Source organism: Gadus chalcogrammus, chromosome 2 (assembly GCF_026213295.1).
Source record: "Gadus chalcogrammus isolate NIFS_2021 chromosome 2, NIFS_Gcha_1.0, whole genome shotgun sequence".
Lineage (NCBI taxonomy): Eukaryota > Metazoa > Chordata > Actinopteri > Gadiformes > Gadidae > Gadus > Gadus chalcogrammus.
The window spans coordinates 12,714,738-12,735,987 of record NC_079413.1 but is presented as its reverse complement, the minus strand read 5'-3'; the positions used below and the strand labels follow the sequence as shown (position 1 = coordinate 12,735,987).

Sequence of the window (21,250 nt, the reverse complement as noted above, 5' to 3'; positions counted from 1 at the left end):
TAATATATTAGTCTAATATTATGTTTACCTTGGGAAACTGCATTGATACAAAATTCCCAAGGTTTACCAACGTCAAAACAAAAAAGGCAGAGGGGAGTGATTGGCCAGAGGGACTGCCACTCAATGTGTGTCAGGTGGCTAGCCTCATACGCACGATAGTTTCTCAATAACCACACAGTTAAGTTGGGCTTGTCTAGTTCCGATTCATGGTGGACATGAGTTACTATAACGATCAATAAAAAAGTTGGAGTTTCCTTTTCGCCTGTTTAAGTCCACTTTGTTCGTGGCCCTCTTGCAAATGCAGCGACTGTTGGAGTTTGAAATGCTGTGGTTTGTGTTTATCTAGCTAGTGTTTATTTCACGTGTACTTGGAATACATCGAGGTTTTAAAAATGAATAGCTTGGCTTTTGAAGATCCTTCACTGGATAACTTGGATGCAACGCTGTCGCTAAACGACCCAAGCGACATCGACACAGCCCTTCTAAATGACATCGATGGTAAGAATATGTCACTTACGGCTGGCTATATTGTGTACACCACTAGCAATTATTGTCTTGCTCTTCGTATCCCGAAGTGTACGATTTCGTTTGTTTACAGTCAAAAAAAAGAATTAACAGTTCAGATTTTAGACTGTTGCTTTCTTTTCATGGGGTAACTTTTTTAAGCTGTCTGTGCTCATCCCAATTTTGAGCTAAGGCTAGCTATTTACCGCCAACACTTTGAGTCATCTGCTGTTAAAATACGTAATACATTAGTACTATCGCTTGTTGCTTGTTTGTCGCTTTGGTAACGTTAGCATTATAGGGTATTCTCATGCCCCTGGTATGGCTGTTAGCCAATGCTAGCGAGCAAGGGGCTATATGATTGTGTCTGCATTGTGAACCCGCCCCCAAGTATCGCCAGAGAAAGGTTACCCTGGTTCATTCCCCCTTATCCGGTTCACACCACCCCAGTTGACCGACATAACCAGTGCTTTACACATAGGGGCTTTATGAATGGGATTAGTAATCAAAATCCCTGGAATTGTTGCATATAATTTAATCAAATTTCAAAAATTTTAGTTGCTTTTTTAATAGTTAAAGGCTATTATTAACCACGGTATTTTAATAGTATGCATGCAGCTCTTAGCGTGATTGATTCTAAAGTGTAACATTTTCACTGTTGAGTGCATACCTGCACGCACGAATACAAACGCATGCACCCCATCGTGCTTGCAGCACCTGTCAGACTTTCTTCTCCCGAAATGTGACCGAGAGTAACCCGCGTCTACGTGCTCGATAGTAACCCCCAACAGACAAGCGCTCGCTCTTTTCCCTGTCTTGGGGGCTGGCCCGCATAGTGAGTCTCCAAGGCGTGCTGTGATTGGCTAGACGCGATCACCTCATACAAAACATTGGGTTTCCAAATCCAGGCTGCCGTGTTTCTCTATGCACGACGCCGTTCTTATTATACATCTGTGTGCGAGGCTCTCTTTAAATGCCATTTATCTCTTATTGCTACAGAGGGATACAGTTCTTATTTTGGTTGTAATTGAGTCAAAAACTACAGAATTAAAGATGCTGTGTGTAGACTAGTGGTCTGATCATTTCTAATGGCCAAACCTTTTAAAGTGAGGTCCTAGCTATTTCATGTTTTCGAGATCTGTTTCATTTTAAATGTCACAATGCAGGCCTTTGCAACACCTTGGCGTATACACACACTTTTACCATGAATATAATACGTAGTAATTATCCAGTTGTACTACATTCAGAGATGGGTGATTTATTTCACAATAATCATCATAATAATCATCATAATAATCAATGTTACAATAAAATGCGTTCAAATTTAAACTGCATCATCCAACGTAACTTATTTTATATTTCTTTGTTTATTTTATTGTATTTCATACTGACACTGAGAGAGCCCCTCTCCCCCTTTTAATATCCATTTTACAAAGAATATCAATAAACATGCATCCACTATTACTCTACACAGTTCAACTTCAACTTTTCAATGATAGTAATGGCCTGTTAATCAATCAGCGTCTCAGCAAGTTGCCATATGAATCTCCAGCTTGTGATAAAGTTATGGAGGATTATGGCATTATGGACATTGTCATATGGTCTCTGAGGTGTGTGCCCCATCTGTTTCTTGTTAAAAATGTTGACATTTGCAAATAAATAGAATAGGTAGTTTGATGTTGTCTCTAATAATGCGATAATGTGCTGTATATTTCCTTAGAGGCTGAATAAAAGGCATGTTGTGTTGTATCTCTTCCCTTAGACATGCTGCAGCTTATCAACAACCAGGACATGGAGTTCCCTGGGTTGTTCGACACCCCTCCCTACTCTGGTCCTCCCGGCATACAGGACCTCCCTCTCCTCACCCCGTCAGTGGCTCTAGCACCACCGCCTCCGACCACTTCCACCGCCAGCCTCCAGCTCTCCTCCTCTCTCACCTCCTCCTCCTCATCGTCTTCGTCGTCCTCCATCCTGAGCAGCAGCCCACACCTGGACGCCCTGCTAGGGCCTCCCATCACCCGTAGCACCTCCAGTCCCGACAAGGCCTTCCAGCCACACACCTTCCAGCAGTCTCCGCTAGCCCAGGTGACCAGCTCCAGCCACAGGCAGCAGCAGCAGCAGCAGCAGCAGCCGCAGCCGCCGCCGCCCACCTCCCCGCAGCAGGCTCAGGGGCCCATGCAGCCCAAAGTGGAGCAGCCCCAACCCGCTTTAAGTCCTGTGGCGTTGTCGCTTTCTTCGCCGATTGGCACTCTGAAACAGAGCCCATCATTGAGCTTGACGCCCCAAGCCCTGTTTAATTTGCCAACATCCCTGCAGAAGCAGTCCCCGTCCCAGGTGCAGCCTCTAATACAGGCCCAGGCTCTGTCCCCTCAGGCCCGAATCTCCTACAGCAACCAGAACGGCTATATAAGTAAGACATTTTTTTCCCACATGTCAAATAAAATGTTCTTCCTTTTGGTATCTGGGTTATTCAATGTGGAGCTACATTCCTTTCTTATTATTTTTTAATCCTAATAAAATGGATCCCTTTGCATGTTTCATTATAATCTATTTGGAATGGGATCTTTTTTTTAATGTTTAGCTTAAACACAAGTGAGAGATGCAACTGGAACCATAATGTGTTGGGGAGAATTTTCGTGAACTTGGATAATAACAGAATACAGGGATTAGGGTAAAACAAAAAAGTGTGTTGGTGCAACAGACACAGCAGCTGTTCCTATTAGAATGCTTCAAAGCCATAATATTGGACCTGCAACAACACACCGTCGGTTTTCTATAGGACCCAAGCATGTTCTCAAACCTTCTTTTTTTTTAACTAGAAGATACAATTCTTCCATATTTTCTGGTAGTCTAACTATAAATAGTTGGATACACCAGTTTATTTAAAGGAAGTTTCCTATTCCAATATCAGGCATTCAGTAATTGCTAAAAGGTGCATATTCAGGAATACATGAGACAAAAGATAACGCTCTATTAGGTCTGCTCGATTATGGGAAAAATCATAATCACGATTATTTTGGTCTATTGAAATCAAGATTATTGAAACGATTATTTTTGAGTTTGTATTTTTTCAGCATGTCTCCCAAAAAAACGTTGTAACTGAGAACTTTGAAATTTCACCTTGAAAAATACACAAAATGGTCAAAAAGAAAATGTTTCAATCTAAAACGATTTACAGATGTATATACAGCTGTTCTGCCCTTTCTATAAAACATTTATAAAAAATAAATAATAATAATATTCTAAAACTCGATTACCGGTATGTTAATTTTGTGATCGTTTGACGCTAAAATCTAAATCACGGTCAAAATTTTGATTAATCGCCCAGCCCTACACTCTATACAAAGGATTTGGACGATAGAATCAGCATAGGATAGGCTGACATGGATTTAAAGAAACCAACCATTAACCTCAAACACCATCTAAATCAACACAATTAGGACCTCTTCTAAAGGCCTGGCTTGGTTCTAATCTGGTCTAGACTCTTTATCACAGATAGCCAGATACGGCCTTAGGGTCACAGAGATGTCCTAGTGTGTGATGGACCCACATGCCTAAAAATAGTTTTTAAACGCACTTATTAGTGACCATAAATACGTTGACCTTACTACTCTGGTGGAATGCTAGAACTTGCGTTGAGTCTCACTTGAGGTCAACCACATGGGTTTTGTAGGTTAGTGTTACACATTAACCTGCCTGGCTGATAAGAGATGAATAGCTGACCAAGTAAACACTGTTGTCCGTATATGACCCATGCTATTACCATTATTACCATGCTGTCGGAATTTATGGCATTCAGACTATTGGAATGGTCCAGCTACTTAAAGAGGACTACTAATAAAATTTGATTGTCATCCAAATATAGTAATGTGCTTTTAAAAGGCCCCTTGTATGAAGTCACTCTTCCTTTTGGTATAATTATGGGCAAAATGGCTAGAGCGCAGGTTAATTCCATATAATGAATTGCAACAGATAATTATATTTCTTACCTTCATAAATGCTGCTTATTGTTATGGCTTGTTCCTAATGCATTTTCTTATTGCACGGTATTGTTCTTATTCATAGCAGTGACTCAGGCAGGGGTCAGCCAGTCGGTGCAGACCCTGTCATCCTCAAATGCTATGGTCCAACCGATGACCATCCAAACTTCCATCCACGGGCTGACCACAACCTCCTCTCTCTTGAGCACTTCGGGGAGCACCACGGTCCAGGCCATCGCACCCCATGTACAGCAGGTTCCTGTGAGTGTGAGTCTTTGTGTTTGTGTGTGTGTCTTTTTATTGAATACTATTGCACCATAAATGTCACTAGGGATTGATACTGCCAACAATATACATAATATTTCTGTATTTGTACATGATTGTTGAGTACATTTGTCCAATGTTTTGCCCAAATACAACATTATGTTACAGCCAAGGCTGCAAAAAATAAAGACGTAGCCTTAGATTAAAATAGCTTAAATAAAATACAAGCATCTGCTCGAGGACTACATGGTGAATGAATGTGCGTGATCCGGACCCCAGGTGCTGCTGCAGCCCCAGTTCATTAAGGCAGAGTCTCTGCTGCTGACCACACTGAAGCATGACCCCTGCATCGTCACCACCGTGTCCTCGCCCACCTCCCTGGGCACCACCTCCGCCACCGTGCAGAGCACCTCGCTCCAGGTGAGGCCAGCACATCACACCGCACCGCAACGTGCTGCCCTGCTCGTCTAGTCGAGTCACTGTGTGTTCCATTCAACCAAGCAGACGCTTTGATCAATAACTAAATGAGATACATGGGATCGGGCTTGGTTCCTGTTCCATCAGCAATAGGAGTATAATAATATTTATAATCACAGCGACATGCAATGGGAACAATTTAGCCTGCATATATTACGGTGCCTTTGGTCTAAAATGTTGTGTTTTTTCCCAATGTTATACGCATTGAATCCTACACTTACATTACATTAGAAGCAGCCCGCAACAGCAGTCCTTCCTGTTGCATTGATAATATAAGATCTTTATTTTTTAATGATCATATGAGACGGAGAGGCTGACCTGACACTTCTTTCCCCCGGCAGGCCCTGATGAGCGGGGGCACCATTCTGACTACGATGCCCATCATGATGGATGGCGAGAAGCTGCCCATCAACCGCATCACCATCAACAGCAAGCCCATGGGCCTGCCGCACAAGGGGGAGAAGCGCACGGCGCACAACGCCATCGAGAAGCGCTACCGCTCCTCCATCAATGACAAGATCCTAGAGCTGAAGGACCTGGTGGCCGGAACTGAGGCCAAGGTACGGTTCACTGGAGTTGGTTTCAAACTGCACTTTTGTTAACATGCATCTGTTAACAAAAAAAAAAGGGTTTGGGTTTTTTCTCGGTCTAACGAGATGAAAGACGCTTTTATGTGTGAGTCGTGAGCACCCGAGGGCCTAAGATCTAACAATTAAGTTGTTTGACTCGACTCGATCAGACAGATGTTTCTGGTGTTGTACACCGTGGGGAACCACTTTGACAGTTTGAACTCTATCTGACTGATTTGTGTACTTTTTACCCGTTCCAATGCAGCTCAACAAGTCTGCTGTACTCAAAAAGGCGATAGAATATATTCGCTACATACAGCAAACTAACCAGAAGCTCAAACAGGAGAACATTTCTCTCAAAATGGCCGCCCAGAAAAACAGTAAGTCTAAACATTTCTTCCTTGTCATTTCATCACCTTTTTTGTGATGGCTGCAAATGATCATTAATGATAAATCTTCTTTTAGGAATCATTCAACTGGTATTAATCAAACTTTTTTTTTTTAAATCCTTTATCCATTCCTTCAGAGTCTCTTAAAGACATTGTTGCCATGGAAGTGGACGGCCCCGAGGTGAAAAGCGAGCTGCCCACCCCTCCAGCCTCAGACGTGGGGTCTCCCACCTCCTTCTCCCACTGTAGCAGCGATTCTGAACCTGACAGCCCGATGGGGGAGGAAACCAAGGTACATCACCCTTTACACAACCAGGGTCTCTGAACAGGGTGCAGTCATGTCTCATCGGTGGTGGGGGCTTACATCTTGGGTTTAGTTGACTCCCGATTTGTGTTCATCATCATCAATTGGTTATAGAGGGTCTGAAGACATTTTTGATTTTATAGCATCCACGCTACCACATTGTTGTAGTTCTGAAACAACTACTTTTATATAAATAGATCTACTTTTATTGTCATGACATTTTCATGTTTTTACCTCATTTGCTAAATAAAGATGCCATACAAGTTCTACTCAAAGCTTCAGAAATGTTACCATCTCTCTCGTTTTGATATACCTGCATTATAGACATTTTATTTAAAACATGACCATGTCTCTGGTATACTAAACATTCGATTTTAATCCAAAAAACGTATTAAACTGTCAATGAGTATAACCATAGATGGCACCCCTGGTCTGTCGTAACCTTATCTCTCTCTCTCTCCTCTCTTCAGCCCCTCAACGGTGCCCTGGACGCCTCCTCTGCGGGCGGCGGGGTGGGAGGCATGCTGGACCGCTCTCGCATGGCTCTGTGTGCCTTCACCTTCCTCTTCCTCTCCCTCAACCCCCTGGCAGCGTTGCTCTGTGGCTCGACCGGAGCCGGCGATGGTGTGGGGGACAACGGCGATGCCTCTCCCCACAGCACCGGGAGGAACATGCTCGGGCTGACAGGTAGGCTACCGACGCCTGGGAAGAAACCAGAGAGAGGTTGTAGGGCTGTGGCCCCCCGTCAGGCCGTCCACCTGGGGTCAACTGAGATCGGGTAGCTGCCAAGAGATCATACGCTCATACGCTGTAGACATTTTATTGTGTATTTTATTTAATGTGTAAATATGTGTATAAATGTATCTAAATATGTAAAATGACGTGTAGATCATTGAAGTCGAAAACAGATTTTTTCGGTTTTAGGTCTTTGACTGAAACGTAACGAAAATAAGGTTCTGCAAAGTAAAATTCTGAGCGAGTTCAGGAGTTATCTTCAACGTTTACGTGAACTTCTACACTCTAATGCACCACAACTACAAGTTTGGATGTGTAAGTCCTAACAATTCAAATTAATGTATGTGTATGTTTGAAGGGACCCAGGGTGCGACCTGTATATACACACGGCCTCATGTTTTTAACATGAGCGAACTAGTACTAACAAGGAATGTGGTGCAAGTTGGGGTCTCATCAATGTACAGACCTAACAACATTTTACTTGGCAACGACTGATATATTGGATACTATTAATTAGGTGGGAAGAAAAATCCATCGCCCAACCCCACAAAAAAAGGGTTAGTGTTAGCCTAAACCGTGTGTGTGTGTGTGTGTGTGTGTGTGTGTGTGTGTGTGTGTGTGTGTGTGTGTGTGTGTGTGTGTGTGTGTGTGTGTGTGTGTGTGTGTGTGTGTGTGTGTGTGTGTGTGTGTGTGTGTGTGTGTGTGTGTGTGTCCACATGGAGAACAAGTTGATGGCACATGACTTTATTAAAGTTGCAGTGTTTGTTTTGCTCCCTAGCTGCTTCTTGGGGTGTGATGGACTGGATGCTGCCGACGCTGCTGGTGTGGTTGTTAAACGGTGTGCTAGTGGCGGTGGTCCTGGTCAGACTGCTGGTGTATGGTGAGCCCGTCACCAGACCCCACTCTGGCTCCTCCGTCCTGTTCTGGAGACACCGCAAGCAAGCTGACCTGGACCTGGCTCGGGTGGGGATCTTTTCTTAAAATGTATTTTAGGGGAAATGGAGGGGAAATACATTCAACAAGGTAACAAAAGCTAGCCAGTCTTTAGCTATTAGCTAGTCATTGATATATTGGTCGACTTTATCACTTGGAAGTTGTGTAATTGAGGCAGGCCTAGGACCTGTCTGTTCTGATATTAATATATATCAATGTATATATATTGATAAGATCTTGATAATTGATCCATTTGAATGGATTTGTTAGCTATACATGAAAACATTAAGGTAGGCTTACTGCCTGACATTCATCGTGACATTGCAAGTTCAATTCCTTGGTTTCCTACTCTGTATCATTTGCCCCCTTTAAACTCAACCCTTGACGTCTGTAGCCAGTGATTAAAAAATGCAACATAAATAAACACCGGCTTCGTAACCTGATCGTCCTCTGGTCTCTTTCTCTCGTTCCATCTCCAGGGAGATTTCGCCCAGGCCAGTCAGAACCTGTGGACCTGCCTGAAGGCCCTGGGCCGCCCCCTGCCCACCTCCCAGCTGGACCTAGCCTGTGCGTCCCTGTGGGCCCTGCTTCGCCTCTGCCTCCAGCGCATGTGGGTGGGCCGGTGGTTGGCTGCCAAGGCTGGGGGCCTGCGCTCCGACCGCCCCCTGCAGGAGGACGCACGCAAGAGCAGCCGGGACGCCGCGCTGGTCTACCACCGCCTCCACCAGCTGCACATGACTGGTACGCTCGCCATGCCCTGGGGAAAACTGCTTCCCCTTCCCAATCTCTCCCGTGGTTTTAGTAGGACATGGCTAGACTAAGGCATAATGCTTTCATAATGCTGTGATTGGAATACTAATACAAGACTCTTTTGGGGGAGAGGGGGCTTTAGTTAGTTTATGTTGGCCTGTCATTAGCCAGGTTCATTGTATTGTAAATTACCTCATAATGTTGTGCATGGCTGATGAAGATTTTACCGTAATGACCCTTTTGGAGTCATAAGCAGTCCTTACTTTAGATTAATCAGTTATTTCAGTCTCATGTGGACCAGATCATAGACCGCCAGAATTGTCTGTGGACTAGTGTATTTAAGTGTGTGTGTGTGTGTGTGTGTGTGTGTGTGTGTGTGTGTGTGTGTGTGTGTGTGTGTGTGTGTGTGTGTGTGTGTGTGTGTGTGTGTGTGTGTGTGTGTGTGTGTGTGTGTGTGTGTGTGTGTGTGTGTGCAGGTAAGCTGAACGGCAGCCACCTGTCAGCCATCCACAAGGCCCTGAGTGCGGTGAACCTGGCGGAGTGCGCCGGGTCGTGCCTGCCCGTGGTGACCTTGGCCGAGGTGTACGTCTCTGCAGCCCTGAGGGTCAAAGCCTCCTTGCCCCGGTTCCTCCACTTCACCTCGGTAGGTCCCCTCTAGGGCCCCGGGTCCCCTCACAGTCCAACGCTCGCACGTCTGGCTTAACATGGATTTACCATGCGTGAAACATCATTCTCAATTCTATTCTCATGTCATTCTAAACTGTGTTGCATTACTCCTGAATTGGGAAAGAGAGTGAGGTTTACTGATATGGCTGGGTTCAAATAAACAAGTTTCTGATTAAAATCCATCTTAATTTGTATGATACAAGATACAAGATCGTTTATTGTCATATACACAATGGAAACATAGTTTGCACTGGGCAATGAAATTCTTAATGTGCAAGTTCCCTTCACGCAAAATATACTTAATACTTAATAAAGTGGATAAATAAACTAAACTACAAAAAATATCTGCATGTGCAATGTTCGCATACAGCAGAAGGCCCTGAAAGACTTTGAAATATAGACGTTTTTGAATATATACATTGGATATTGAATATTATTAGTAGATAAGTACTTAGTGCAAATGAAGCTCACAGTTGAAAATAAATACATTTCACAGTATTGAATATAGTGCAAATACAGGGTGTCCTCAGTGTTTGAGAGAGTCATTCAGCAGCCTGATGGCCTGTGGATAAAAACTGTTTTTAAGTCTGGTATGATCCGATATGAACAATCTTTTAAGCAGAAGTGCGTTCACACAAAAAATAAGGTGCAGTGGGAATATATACAAAGTCAGTGCAAAGACATGAATTGATTAATGTCGCGGTGTGAACGACCTGGTTCATGTGGATTCTGGTTAATTCTACTCTGTTCTACTACTGCTTAGTCATGACAGCCCATCAGCGTGCAATCCCTAAAGTCCAGATTGAACTGGAACACGGAGGAGAAAGTGATTGTTGCCGTTCGGAAGCGCAGAGCTCGATAATATCTATATAATATATAATATCACAGCCAGAAGCTGTGTGCTCCGCCGGATGATATTTTGAACCCATAGACAACGGTGTTGGGTTCTCCAATGTCTGGTACATCCACAACAAGTAAAGTTTTGCACGCCCACACTAAATTTAGGCTGACAAGTGGCTCTCACCCTATTTATTTACACTGTAAAAAATATGAGGTTTTTTATACACTGAAGTTATCAACGCATGGTTACTATATGGGATTTGTTAACCTATTCAAGGTTCTCTCTCTATCCCAGGGGCGGCTCAGATGTGTTCTGATTTTGTCATGTCCTTTCATTACATTCCTTGTTCAACTACTTCCTTGGCGTCTGTACAGATACTAAACGGTCATTATACAGGTTAGAGGGATCCTTGTACAATTAACACCATTAGTTCTTTGCAAATCAATTTCATATCGAAGTAAAATTGCTATTGCAAACTAAACGATTTTGAATCGAATCAGAAATTGAATCGCATCTCAACCTTGTGAATCTGAATCAAATCGCTTCGGGAAATCAGTGGCGATACCCAGCCCTCTGACCTATATTTAACACTCTTGATATTTTACAATATTTGGGATCCAACACTTTTTTTATGTCCTACAGATAAATATCCTAAAATGACATAAAGTGCAACATGAACAACCCTGATCATTCAACCTCCTGTCCTCCCCCACCCTCAGCGCGTGTTCCTGAGCAGCGCACGGCAGGCGTGTCTGTCGGCCAGTGGCAGCGTGCCCCCCGCCATGCAGTGGCTCTGTCACCCGCTGGGACACCGCTTCTTTGTGGACGGGGACTGGGCCGTGCGCAGCACCCCAAAGGAGAGCATCTACAGCCAGGCCGGCAACACCGGTCAGTGGGCATGGGGCGGGCACACGCACACGCACACGCACACACACACACACACGGATCAAGTGATATATTTTGGGTTTTAAATAGCTGGTTAGTTGAGGTGGCAATGCATGCATTCATGGATCGATTGTTCATTGATGCATTGGATGAAGATAATAATGTCAGCATTGCATTCATTCATAATTGAAATTATTAAGAATGTTAATTTGCTACAAATGTGAATATATTAAACAACTGACCATGTATAAGAAATGCAAGTAAAAATCTATTTCAAATGAGAATAAATGAAATGACTGAAAATGAAAATATTTTACAATGGTACATCATGGTAATATAACAATTCACCGTGGTATGATCTCCATTTATCTCTTTGGGATTATAGCTCTGTCTGTTCTTATTGTGTGGATACAGTGGACCCCCTGGCGCAGGTTACCCAGGCCTTTCGGGAGCATCTGCTGGAGAAAGCTCTGTACTGCGTGGCCCAGCCCCACGGGGAGAAGAACCAGATCCAGGGAGAGGGGTAGGGGACACACACACACACACCAGCTCTCCTAGCACACAGACCTATTCCCTGTTTAGAATGGCGACCATACATTATAATATAAAAATGTAATGGATTATAATTGTGTGTGTCTGTGTGTGTGTTTTTTATTTTTTATTTTTTAGGGAATATGCCGATGCGTTGGAGTATCTTCAGCTGTTGACCAGCGCCTCGGATGCAGCTGGCGCCACCACCCAGTCCTTCGCCATTGGCTCCAACATGGCCACGGTCACCGGTAGGTACTTGGGGGTGTGGAAGGGGGTGGGGGGGGGGCTTCTCCCTCAAGACTTTAGAGATCAATGGATCTGCAACGTACCCACATCTGTTGACTCCCTCATCATTAGTTGAGTTAGCTTCTAGATGTCATCAACACCTTCAAGTACTGCCCCTTTCCTATGGGGATTCCCTTTTAGGGTTACATTTGTTTTAACCTTGGTTGAGGAACTTAGTTTGCTTCGTTTGGTTATCAAGCACTCCATAATGTACGTTTGGAGACAAGCATATTTCTGCGGGTTTCTTCCAATTCCACGGTACCACCGTGAGCTTAGATTTTGAGCTTTCTTTATTTTCATAACTGATGGGTAATAGTAATGTGTTCAGCTAAAATCTGATGCTAGCTTGATCAACTGCAACATTTAAAGGTGTGAGTGTGATAAGCCATTACCAGCCATCTCAAAATCGGCCCTGCCCTGTGACATAGTGACCTCTTTGCTACCCTCAGTCCCTTTTTTTAGACGTAGTAGCACTCCCATCTTATTTTCTCCGAAATGATTGTGTGGGTTGGGGCTTATTTTCTTGCATCACCAACCTCCCGACGCCCCGCCCCTTCCTACTCCATGAGTCAGCTGGCTACCTCGATGTGATCACAGGATATCAGGGAGGGGCGCGGTGAAGTAAGGTCCGTTTCCTCAGATGATTGAGTAACTTGATCACAGCTGGGACGACAATCGCCCTGTATCCCCCCGCCATTTTGCCTTGTCCCATTAGGGCCGGTCCTCCGGCCTAGCCCTGTCAGGGGAGAGGGAGGAGTTGAGGAAGAGTCCGGCAGATTGCTGACATCCATCTTCAGTGCTGTCAATTTGGTAGAGCGAGAGCAAGAGAGACTAGTCAAATGGAGGTACCCGATCATGTTCATGAGTCCTCAAAATGTCTGTGTTCCCGTGGCATTTTGTGACAGTGATGGATGATTCGGAGTGCAGGAGACACACACAGACACACGCAGACACAAGTGTGATGACTTATTGCCTCCTCCTCCTCCTCTCCCACCAGGCTGCGACCCGCACTCCAAGTGGTGGTCCTCGGTTGCCGTGGTGATCATCAACTGGCTCCAAGGGGACGATGCGGCAGCAGAGCGGCTGTATCCAGCCGTGGAACATCTGCCCCGCAGCCTCCAGACCGCCGAGTAAGTAGGAGGACCTCAAACATGGGGAAGGGCGACACTAAAAACACAGGCTGAAAACTGCCACGACGAAAGAGCACCGGTCATAAATCCTTGTTAAATTGATAGGCTTACACAGGCACTCCAACCCAAAATGTAAAAACATGCGTTTCTGTGTGCATGCAAAAGCCCAGATGGAGGCGTACGCTGAGACTCGTGCACAAACACACACAGATTCAGATGCCGCCTCTTAAGCCTTTCTCTCTCTCTCTCTCTCTGTCCCTCGTGTGTCTCTCGCCCCCCCGTTCAGGAGTCTGTTGCCCAAGGCGTCTCTGAACACGTTCCGGGCGGTGCGAGCGCTGCTGTCCAGGCCAGAGAACTGTCTGCTGAGCCTGAGCCATGCCGACAAGGCCAGCGCCCTGCTGCGCGACAGCCTTAACCTGGGACCCCACTGCCACAGCTCCAGCCTCGACAAGGTACGTCACACACACACACACACACACACACACACACACACACACACACACACACACACACACACACACACACACACACACACACACACACACACACACACACACACACACACACACACACACACACACACACACACACACACACACACACACACACACGCACGCACATACGTGGCAGATGTGCTTGTCGGTAAAAGCCAATAGGTCAGTTTGTATTATTCCTGTAGGGGGACTTCTGTTAACAGATTTCTTTTTTACAGTGACACTAAAACACGAAAATAAAAGATGAATGCGCGCACAAGCCGGCTTATACATGTGTGTGTTCGCACGGACGGGGCTGTGGTGCATTGTAGTTGCATTGCATGTGTTTCTGCCGGGTGCAATGTGTCTGCAGCGCAACACAGAACCAGGCCACTCGCACCCTCGACACCTAAACGTTGCTTGGCAATGGTCCTTAAACAACGATAAAGTTCCCCGAGTGAGGGAAGGCAACGAGGCCCGGCGTATTCATTGGGAGACGGTGGGAGGAGTTAATGCAGGCCTGCTTCCACACCGTTCCACTAACTGAAAGACAGTCGTTTAGTCTATTTAGAGCTCTAGTTAGACCTGCCTGCCTGGCTCTTCCCCTTTCAGACCCCCCCCCATCCGTGTTCTAGGACTGCAAAGACTTTGTTCCTATTTCCTTTTATGAAGTCCTTTAGGGCTACCGAAGTCTGTGCCGGCTGACCTGCAGTAATGACACGGGGGAGTTGAAACACATCCTGTGCGGTGCTTCCTGAGCTGTATTTTCTGTCTGTTTCATTGATACTTCTGCCAGTATAGAACAGCGCGGGATCGCTACCCTGCGGCTCGCCATTGGCTCAATCCGTTTTTCCCTCACCTCTTTTAAAGCTGCTGCCTGTGGCCTCCTTCACCCCGCTGTCCTCCCCAGGTGGTGCAGCTGCTGCTGTGTGACCTCCTGCTGGTCATCCGCACCAACGTGTGGCACCTGCAGCAGGGTACCAGCGGGTCCGTCGTCGGCGTCGCCGGCGGCAGCACCGCCCCCACCACACCCGTGGCCGCCGCCGGCAGCCCGCCCCCCGCCGGCGCCGTCCATCAGGCGTCGTCCCCGGAGCTCCACGGCTTCCAGCAGGACCTCAGCTCCCTGCGCAAGCTGGCCCACAGCTTCAGGCCCGCCATGAGACGGGTAGGTCCCAGGGGGGGCTGGCGACCATCTCAACACACAGAAGAGGAATGTGTGTGTCGACATGCGTCTGTGAATCTGTTGTCGCTCGGGTCACGGGGTGTGTGCGCGGGTTGGATCCCGATGACTCGATGTCGAATTCACGATATTAACAATTACATGGGCTTGATGTAGAGGGGAGGGGCTCTAGGGTTTGGACATTCTGCTTGTTCTGTGGTTCTGGCGTAGCTCTGGTTACCGTGGTGGCGGAAGTGTCCACAGGTGGAGGGGGAGCTTAGTGGTTAGCTGGATGGCGCTAATGATCGTCTTTCTTACCCTGGCTCCCCGAGCCCTGAGGCAGGTGTTGATCTCTGTTTAGCTGCACACTAAGCTGCAAAGTCCCTGTGCTAGATGTGAACATCCTGAGAGTCATCCTTGAACTCTCTCTCTCTCTCTCTCTCTCTCTCTCTCTCTCTCTCTCTCTCTCTCTCTCTCTCTCTCTCTCTCTCTCTCTCTCTCTCTCTCTCTCTTCCCCTCTCTCTCTCTCGCTCCCGTTGCTTCTCTCATCCTGCATCCCCTGCTGTTTCTGCTTTCTCTCTTCCTCTCTGCCTATATCTCTCTCTTTTTTCATCTCTTTTTCTCTTTGTCTCTCTCTTCTCCCTCTTTGGTTTTCCGTCTGTTATCTCTGCATTTCTCTTGCTCTCTCTCTCTCTCTCTCTCTCTCTCTCTCTCTCTCTCTCTCTCTCTCTCTCTCTCTCTCTCTCTCTATCTCTCTCTTCTGCCCCCCAGTTGTTCCTCCACGAGGCAACCGCCAGGTTGATGGCGGGGGCCAGCCCCACCCGCACCCACCAGCTCCTGGACCGCTCTCTAAGACGGAGGGCCACCTCTGGAGCCAAGACAGGTGTGTGTGTGTGTGTGTGTGTGTGTGTGTGTGTGTGTGTGTGTGTGTGTGTGTGTGTGTGTGTGTGTGTGTGTGTACGAGAGGGCAACGCTGCTGCAGCATTGGAATAGACGTCTGCTGGAAGCAGACCTTTATCCTATTGTTTTGGTCAATTGTTTGGTTTCTCTTTATTTATTTGTTGTTTTTGTTTGTTTAATTGATGCCACATTAATCTTATTGTTTATAACCGTATTCTTATTTCCTCTCCTTTTTTATTTATTTGTTTATCGAAAGCATGCATTTTATTTTTGGTCTATTTACCCTTATATCATCTCCTGTTTCGCCTTTTATAAACTAACCGTGAATTGTCTGAGTCTGTCACTACCTGCTGCACCGCCAACATTTTGACTCTTTCTTTCCCCCCCCCCCCAGAGGAGTGTGAGGCGCAGCCCGGCCAGCGGGAGCAGGCGGAGGCGGCGGTGCTGGCCTGTCGCTACCTGCCGCCCTCCTTCCTGTCGGCGCCGGGCCAGCGGGTGGGCATGCTGGTGGACGCGGCCCGCACCCTGGAGATGCTGGGGGACAAGCGCACCCTGCACGACTGCCAGCAGATGATCATCAAGCTGGGCAGCAGCACCACCGTCACCTCCAGCTAGAGCAGGAGGGGGTTCAGGACACTGTGGGCGGGGCGAGAGAGGGGAGGGAAGAGACCATGGTGCATGGATACGCAGCATCACATGCACGCACACACACACACTGTATATATAAAAAAAATGAAATGAATGTTTAACTGTGATGGACGGTTGCAAACACACACACGCACCCATGTACACACACACCGCCATTTTGATCTTGGAGCGTGTTGCGCGCCATAGGAGTACCCCCCCCCAATCCCAACTCATATCCTCTATCCTGGCTCATTTTTTACCGACAAAATAAGTATTTGGTACTATATCAGCCCCTATTCATTTTTGTTATTTTATTTACCTAATTCAATGTGATTGCGGGAATTTTGTTCAAACTGTTGAATTTGGTTGGGGTGAATTCCCCAGGCAGTGTTGTTGTTGTACTTACACTAGTTGGCCACAGGGAGGTGCCATCGCATCCTTTTGGGACATGTCTATTATTGTTGTTTTGTTTTTTTCTCATCTTAGTTACTCGAGTATTTGGAACAAGATGCAACCCTTGTATGGGCACCTCACTTGATGATGGTTTGCTTGTTCTGAATGCATAAATGCATTGTTTTGTGTTTGCTCATGGCCCGACCAAAATCCGGACTTTGTACAACTTTGGTGGTTGTATAGATGTAGTCCATTTATCTGCACTAGCCTGGCAAGGCGGATTTTCAAAGACTTATCGATTTCTTTAATGTTGCTTTATGAGGTTATTTGGTTAGTTATTTGGTTGCCCTTTTTCGCGTGTGTGTGTGTGTGTGTGTGTGTGTGTGTGTGTGTGTGTGTGTGTGTGTGTGTGTGTGTGTGTGTGTGTTTGTAAACCTATTGGAGAAGTATTTATCTGTGAGACTTTTAATCTATCAGTATTTTTAACAAATAAGTTAATGTTTTATTTTTTTCCCCACCCTCTGTTATTTTGTAACAGGTTTGTGTTGTCGGGGCAATAAAAAATATCTGTCAGTTGACTATTTGCACTATGGCATAGGGAGTGTGCTACTATGATATAAAGCATTGGCAGTATCCAATCACAGCATCCGACAAACTGGTTTAATTACCATCAGTGAAGTGCTGCATCATCTAAACAGTTTTGAAATATTTGCGGTTTTCCAAAGACCTATTGTCTTATCCTACAACTCCACCTTTGGCATTTCCTTGCATAATGCATTATGAGATTGTTCTTGTTCACTTGTGTCCTGGTTTCAAATTAACTATATTTGATTGTAGACGACTGTAAAATAGCATTTTTAGAATCCGGTTTTGTTGTCCATCAAATGGTCATTTTATTATTGCTATGTCATTAATCTGCGAGACTGGAAGATTCTTCAATTGAGATGGGAAGGGCGATCTACTACCTGTCGGACCAGCTCATTTTATTCATTCTTCCAGTCTTCTCTTTTTCTGTCTTTCTTTGTTCTCCATGTTTACTGTACATAAATGTTTTTTAACAAATGTTTATAGTCTGTTTTCTATATGGTGTTGAATCATCAACAAATACAATACCTTTTATTTTATTTGATAGTTGAATGTAACTATAGCAAAGTATTATATCAAGCTGCAGAGGACGGTGGCCCGTCTAGCCTGATGACAAGGTCTGCCACTGAACTCTAAAGGCAGACATCTCAGTTTCTTAAGAAAAAGTATTGCCAATAAGAGCCAGCCTGTATGTATGCTATATTGTTAACTTTTAATATATCGTTTGGCAAAAAAACAAAAACAAAAAAACTAGCCTCTTCACTGACATCTCCTCAAAGAAATTGAAAAGGTTTCTTGGGATAAATACATTTCAGTAGAGGGCTTTTCTCATGGGTATTCAGGGAGAACGTGACCTTTAGTAAACATTTTGGTTTTTTACTATGGTGGTGTGACTCTTCTTTTAACGTGCTGGCTTCACCTGGTGTATTATTCTGGTTCCCTTGGTGTGGCCGCTGTAGTTATTTAGTTTTTTTCTATGAGTGACATTCAGTAAAGACAAAGAGCAGACGGGGGGTCTTGGCAGCATTGAAAGGTGCTGGTATATTTCACATTGGCGTTACAAAAAACATTTCCAACAAAGTGATGCTCGTGATTCCAAATCAACAGACATGTATAGGAAATCAATAAAAACAGCATGCTCCAACTTAAGTGACATTCCCAAAAAAGGTCCTCCTTTTTTTAATGGATTCTTTTAATAACATTTTTATAAGCAATAACATATTCCATTTTATAGAAAATAAACATCTCTAGGAAATACTATACACAATTATATTAGTACATCACATCTTACATTTAAACCGAATCAAATACTTATATACACCATTAAATAATGAGCTTTGTAAAAGAGTTTGGTGTTGAACATTTTTTTTTCTCTCAATGCGCTAACACTTAAATATGTCTCCAGTTGAGATGACTATCCACTGTTACCCTAGACATAGGGAACCGATGAAATGTAGCATGGTGAATGACCATGGCTACATTTGACAAACAAGACATAATGCAAAAAATCTGGCTTGACTGTGTGTGTGTGTGTAAACTCTCTGCTATCACAATATGTTGAAATCGATGACGTCATTACATTACAATGACTGTTTAACTATGGGTTTGACATGAGACAAAATGACCTGATTTCCGGTTGGACCCTGCTCACATTCAGGTAGCGATAGCACGTATCTACTGTACACCTTTATGTACGGTACACCTGTACACACGCATTCACAGCGAAATGGGACAATGATACTCATATTCTTTTTTTTTTTCCCATATTGTCATATTTTTGTATATACTATGCTGAATGATAACACAATGTCCGGTATATACCAATGAAAATGAAGTGACTGTATAGTCATTGAATGCACATCAAAATACATCTCCGAACATAAGAGCATTATATTAAAATACTGTCCTTTTTCCTCCCCCTCCTTCTTCCTTACTCCTCGATTTCAGAATATTTAGAACCTGTAAAGCACGTAATTGTATACAATTTCCTTTTTTTATTAGTATTTAATATCTTTTTTTTCATTTTTTTCTTTTTCAACATGTATGAAGATGTGATACATCCAGTGGTTGGCCGCCGTCCAAATTGGAGCAGCTCACTTTTCGTCAGCCTCGTGAACACAATGCACTCACAAACGTGTGCAGCGACGCATCCATAGAATGACAATTCTTGGATTCTCCCTCACACCCACGTGGCTCTTGCCCCCTCTGACAAGGTGGTCGCAGGGGGTGCTGCAGCTATCCAATCAGTGTCCACCAGGTGTCTGAATACGATAGTGACCTCATCCGCAGGCTGAACTCACACACACGTACACCCATGCACACCACACACACTTCGCTGGGAGTTCCGTCCACTCGGCCCTTGGCGCCGGGATCCTTCGTCTCTGTAGCGTCGCTGCTCTCTCTCTTCCTTCTCTCTCTCTCTCTCTCTTCCTTCCGTTGACGGTTGCAGCTGCCACCCCTCATGCCTTCCAGCGGTCCGGAATAACATTTTTCCCCTTCGAGTTAGCAAGGAGAGGGACAGAGAGATAAAAAGAATCTCCACAGCTCAGAGGATCCTTTCTCTCGTGTTGTTTTTACTTCTGCAAGCTCCTACACCATCCAGCAGTTGGCCCTGGCCCTAGCCTCATTGGCTGAAACACCTTTCAGTCTTTCACACTAGTCGAGCTCGCTGGTCAGGTATATAGAGGGTGGGGGGGCACATTGGCAGGATGTCTTGTGTTTTAGTTTCGTTTGATATTTTCTGCCTCGGTGCACAGCTCACACTTGGCTGATGTGAGGGAGGTGTGATGGGTGGAGGTCGGTGGTGGTGGTGTTTCACTGGATTGAGTTTACAGATCCTGAAGAAAAAATAACATACAGGAGGAGGAAAGCTGGTTTAGTTCCACAGATCGATAGTCAAGCACAAATCAGAAAACTGCCAAGAAGGTATCAATCCTTCTTCTTGCCATTGCATATGCATAAATGTATGCTATATTATCTACAATATTCTATACTGTATGCTTTACACGTGTTGTTGGCTGTTGGCATTACAATGGCAAGATGTGTGTGTGTGTGTGTGTGTGTGTGTGTGTGTGTGTGTGTGTGTGTGTGTGTGTGTGTGTGTGTGTGTGTGTGTGTGTGTGTGTGTGTGTGTGTGTGTGTGTGTGTGTGTGTGTGTGATTGTCTGTGTGGATGTGTATGTGCAGAGTGCAGACATGAAAGTGTGCTGCAGTATGCAGCAGAGAGGCGATGGATGCAGCCGGCCAGTGAACGGGCTTCTCTGTTCAAGACACACTGTGAACGCCTACTAATTGCACTGGTGTGATGGGGAAGAAGGAGGGTCTCTCTCTCTCTCTCTCTCTCTCTCTCTCTCTCTCTCTCTCTCTCTCTCTCTCACTCTCATTCTCTCTCTGTTGCTCTGTCTCCCACACAAATCTCGCTCTCAATCTCTTTTTCTCTCTCGCTCTTCCTCGCTCTCTTTTCACTCTCCCTCGCTCACATTCACTTGATCCTGCAATATAACCCCCCCACCCAACCCCCCACAGACACACAAACAAATCATCACCCACACACTCTCCTGTGAACGCAGACACACACACACACACACACACACACACACACACACACACACACACCCCATATTATCGCTATCACTCCCTCCCTGGCATTTTTTTTGTATATTTTCTATCAGATTGTCTCTCTCTCTCTCTCTCTCTCTCTCTCTCTCTCTCTCTCTCTCTCTCTTTATCTCTTTCTCTCTCTCTCTCTCTCTCTCTCTCTCTTTCTCTCTCTATCTCTCTCTCTTTCTCTCTCTCTCTCTCTCTCTCTCTCTCTCTCTCTCTCTCTCTCTCTCTCTCTCTCTCTCTCTCTCTCTTTTTCTATCTCTCTCTC

The 21,250-nt window shown here is 45.2% G+C and overlaps 1 protein-coding gene across 3 annotated transcripts; it reads left to right on the top strand.

Moving 5' to 3' along the window:
- The first annotated feature begins 121 nt into the window (after nt 1-121).
- Nucleotides 122-19,295, top strand: srebf1 (sterol regulatory element binding transcription factor 1). Of its 3 annotated transcripts, none has more exons than XM_056580958.1 (19): nt 122-498; nt 2,267-2,914; nt 4,573-4,751; nt 5,028-5,168; nt 5,567-5,785; nt 6,060-6,174; nt 6,321-6,475; nt 6,958-7,174; nt 8,001-8,185; nt 8,635-8,896; nt 9,382-9,548; nt 11,132-11,300; nt 11,712-11,820; nt 11,967-12,076; nt 13,111-13,243; nt 13,530-13,695; nt 14,627-14,881; nt 15,647-15,758; nt 16,170-19,295. In XM_056580958.1, exons 1-19 carry the CDS (start codon nt 393-395, stop codon nt 16,388-16,390), a joined length of 3,669 nt encoding a protein of 1,222 aa, XP_056436933.1. In that variant the 5' UTR covers nt 122-392; the 3' UTR covers nt 16,391-19,295. The 3 variants fall into 3 exon arrangements, with proteins under 3 accessions (XP_056436933.1, XP_056436942.1, XP_056436925.1); XM_056580967.1 differs by having other exon boundaries at nt 4,570-4,745; XM_056580950.1 differs by having other exon boundaries at nt 4,570-4,751.
- Nucleotides 19,296-21,250: the final 1,955 nt, after the last annotated feature.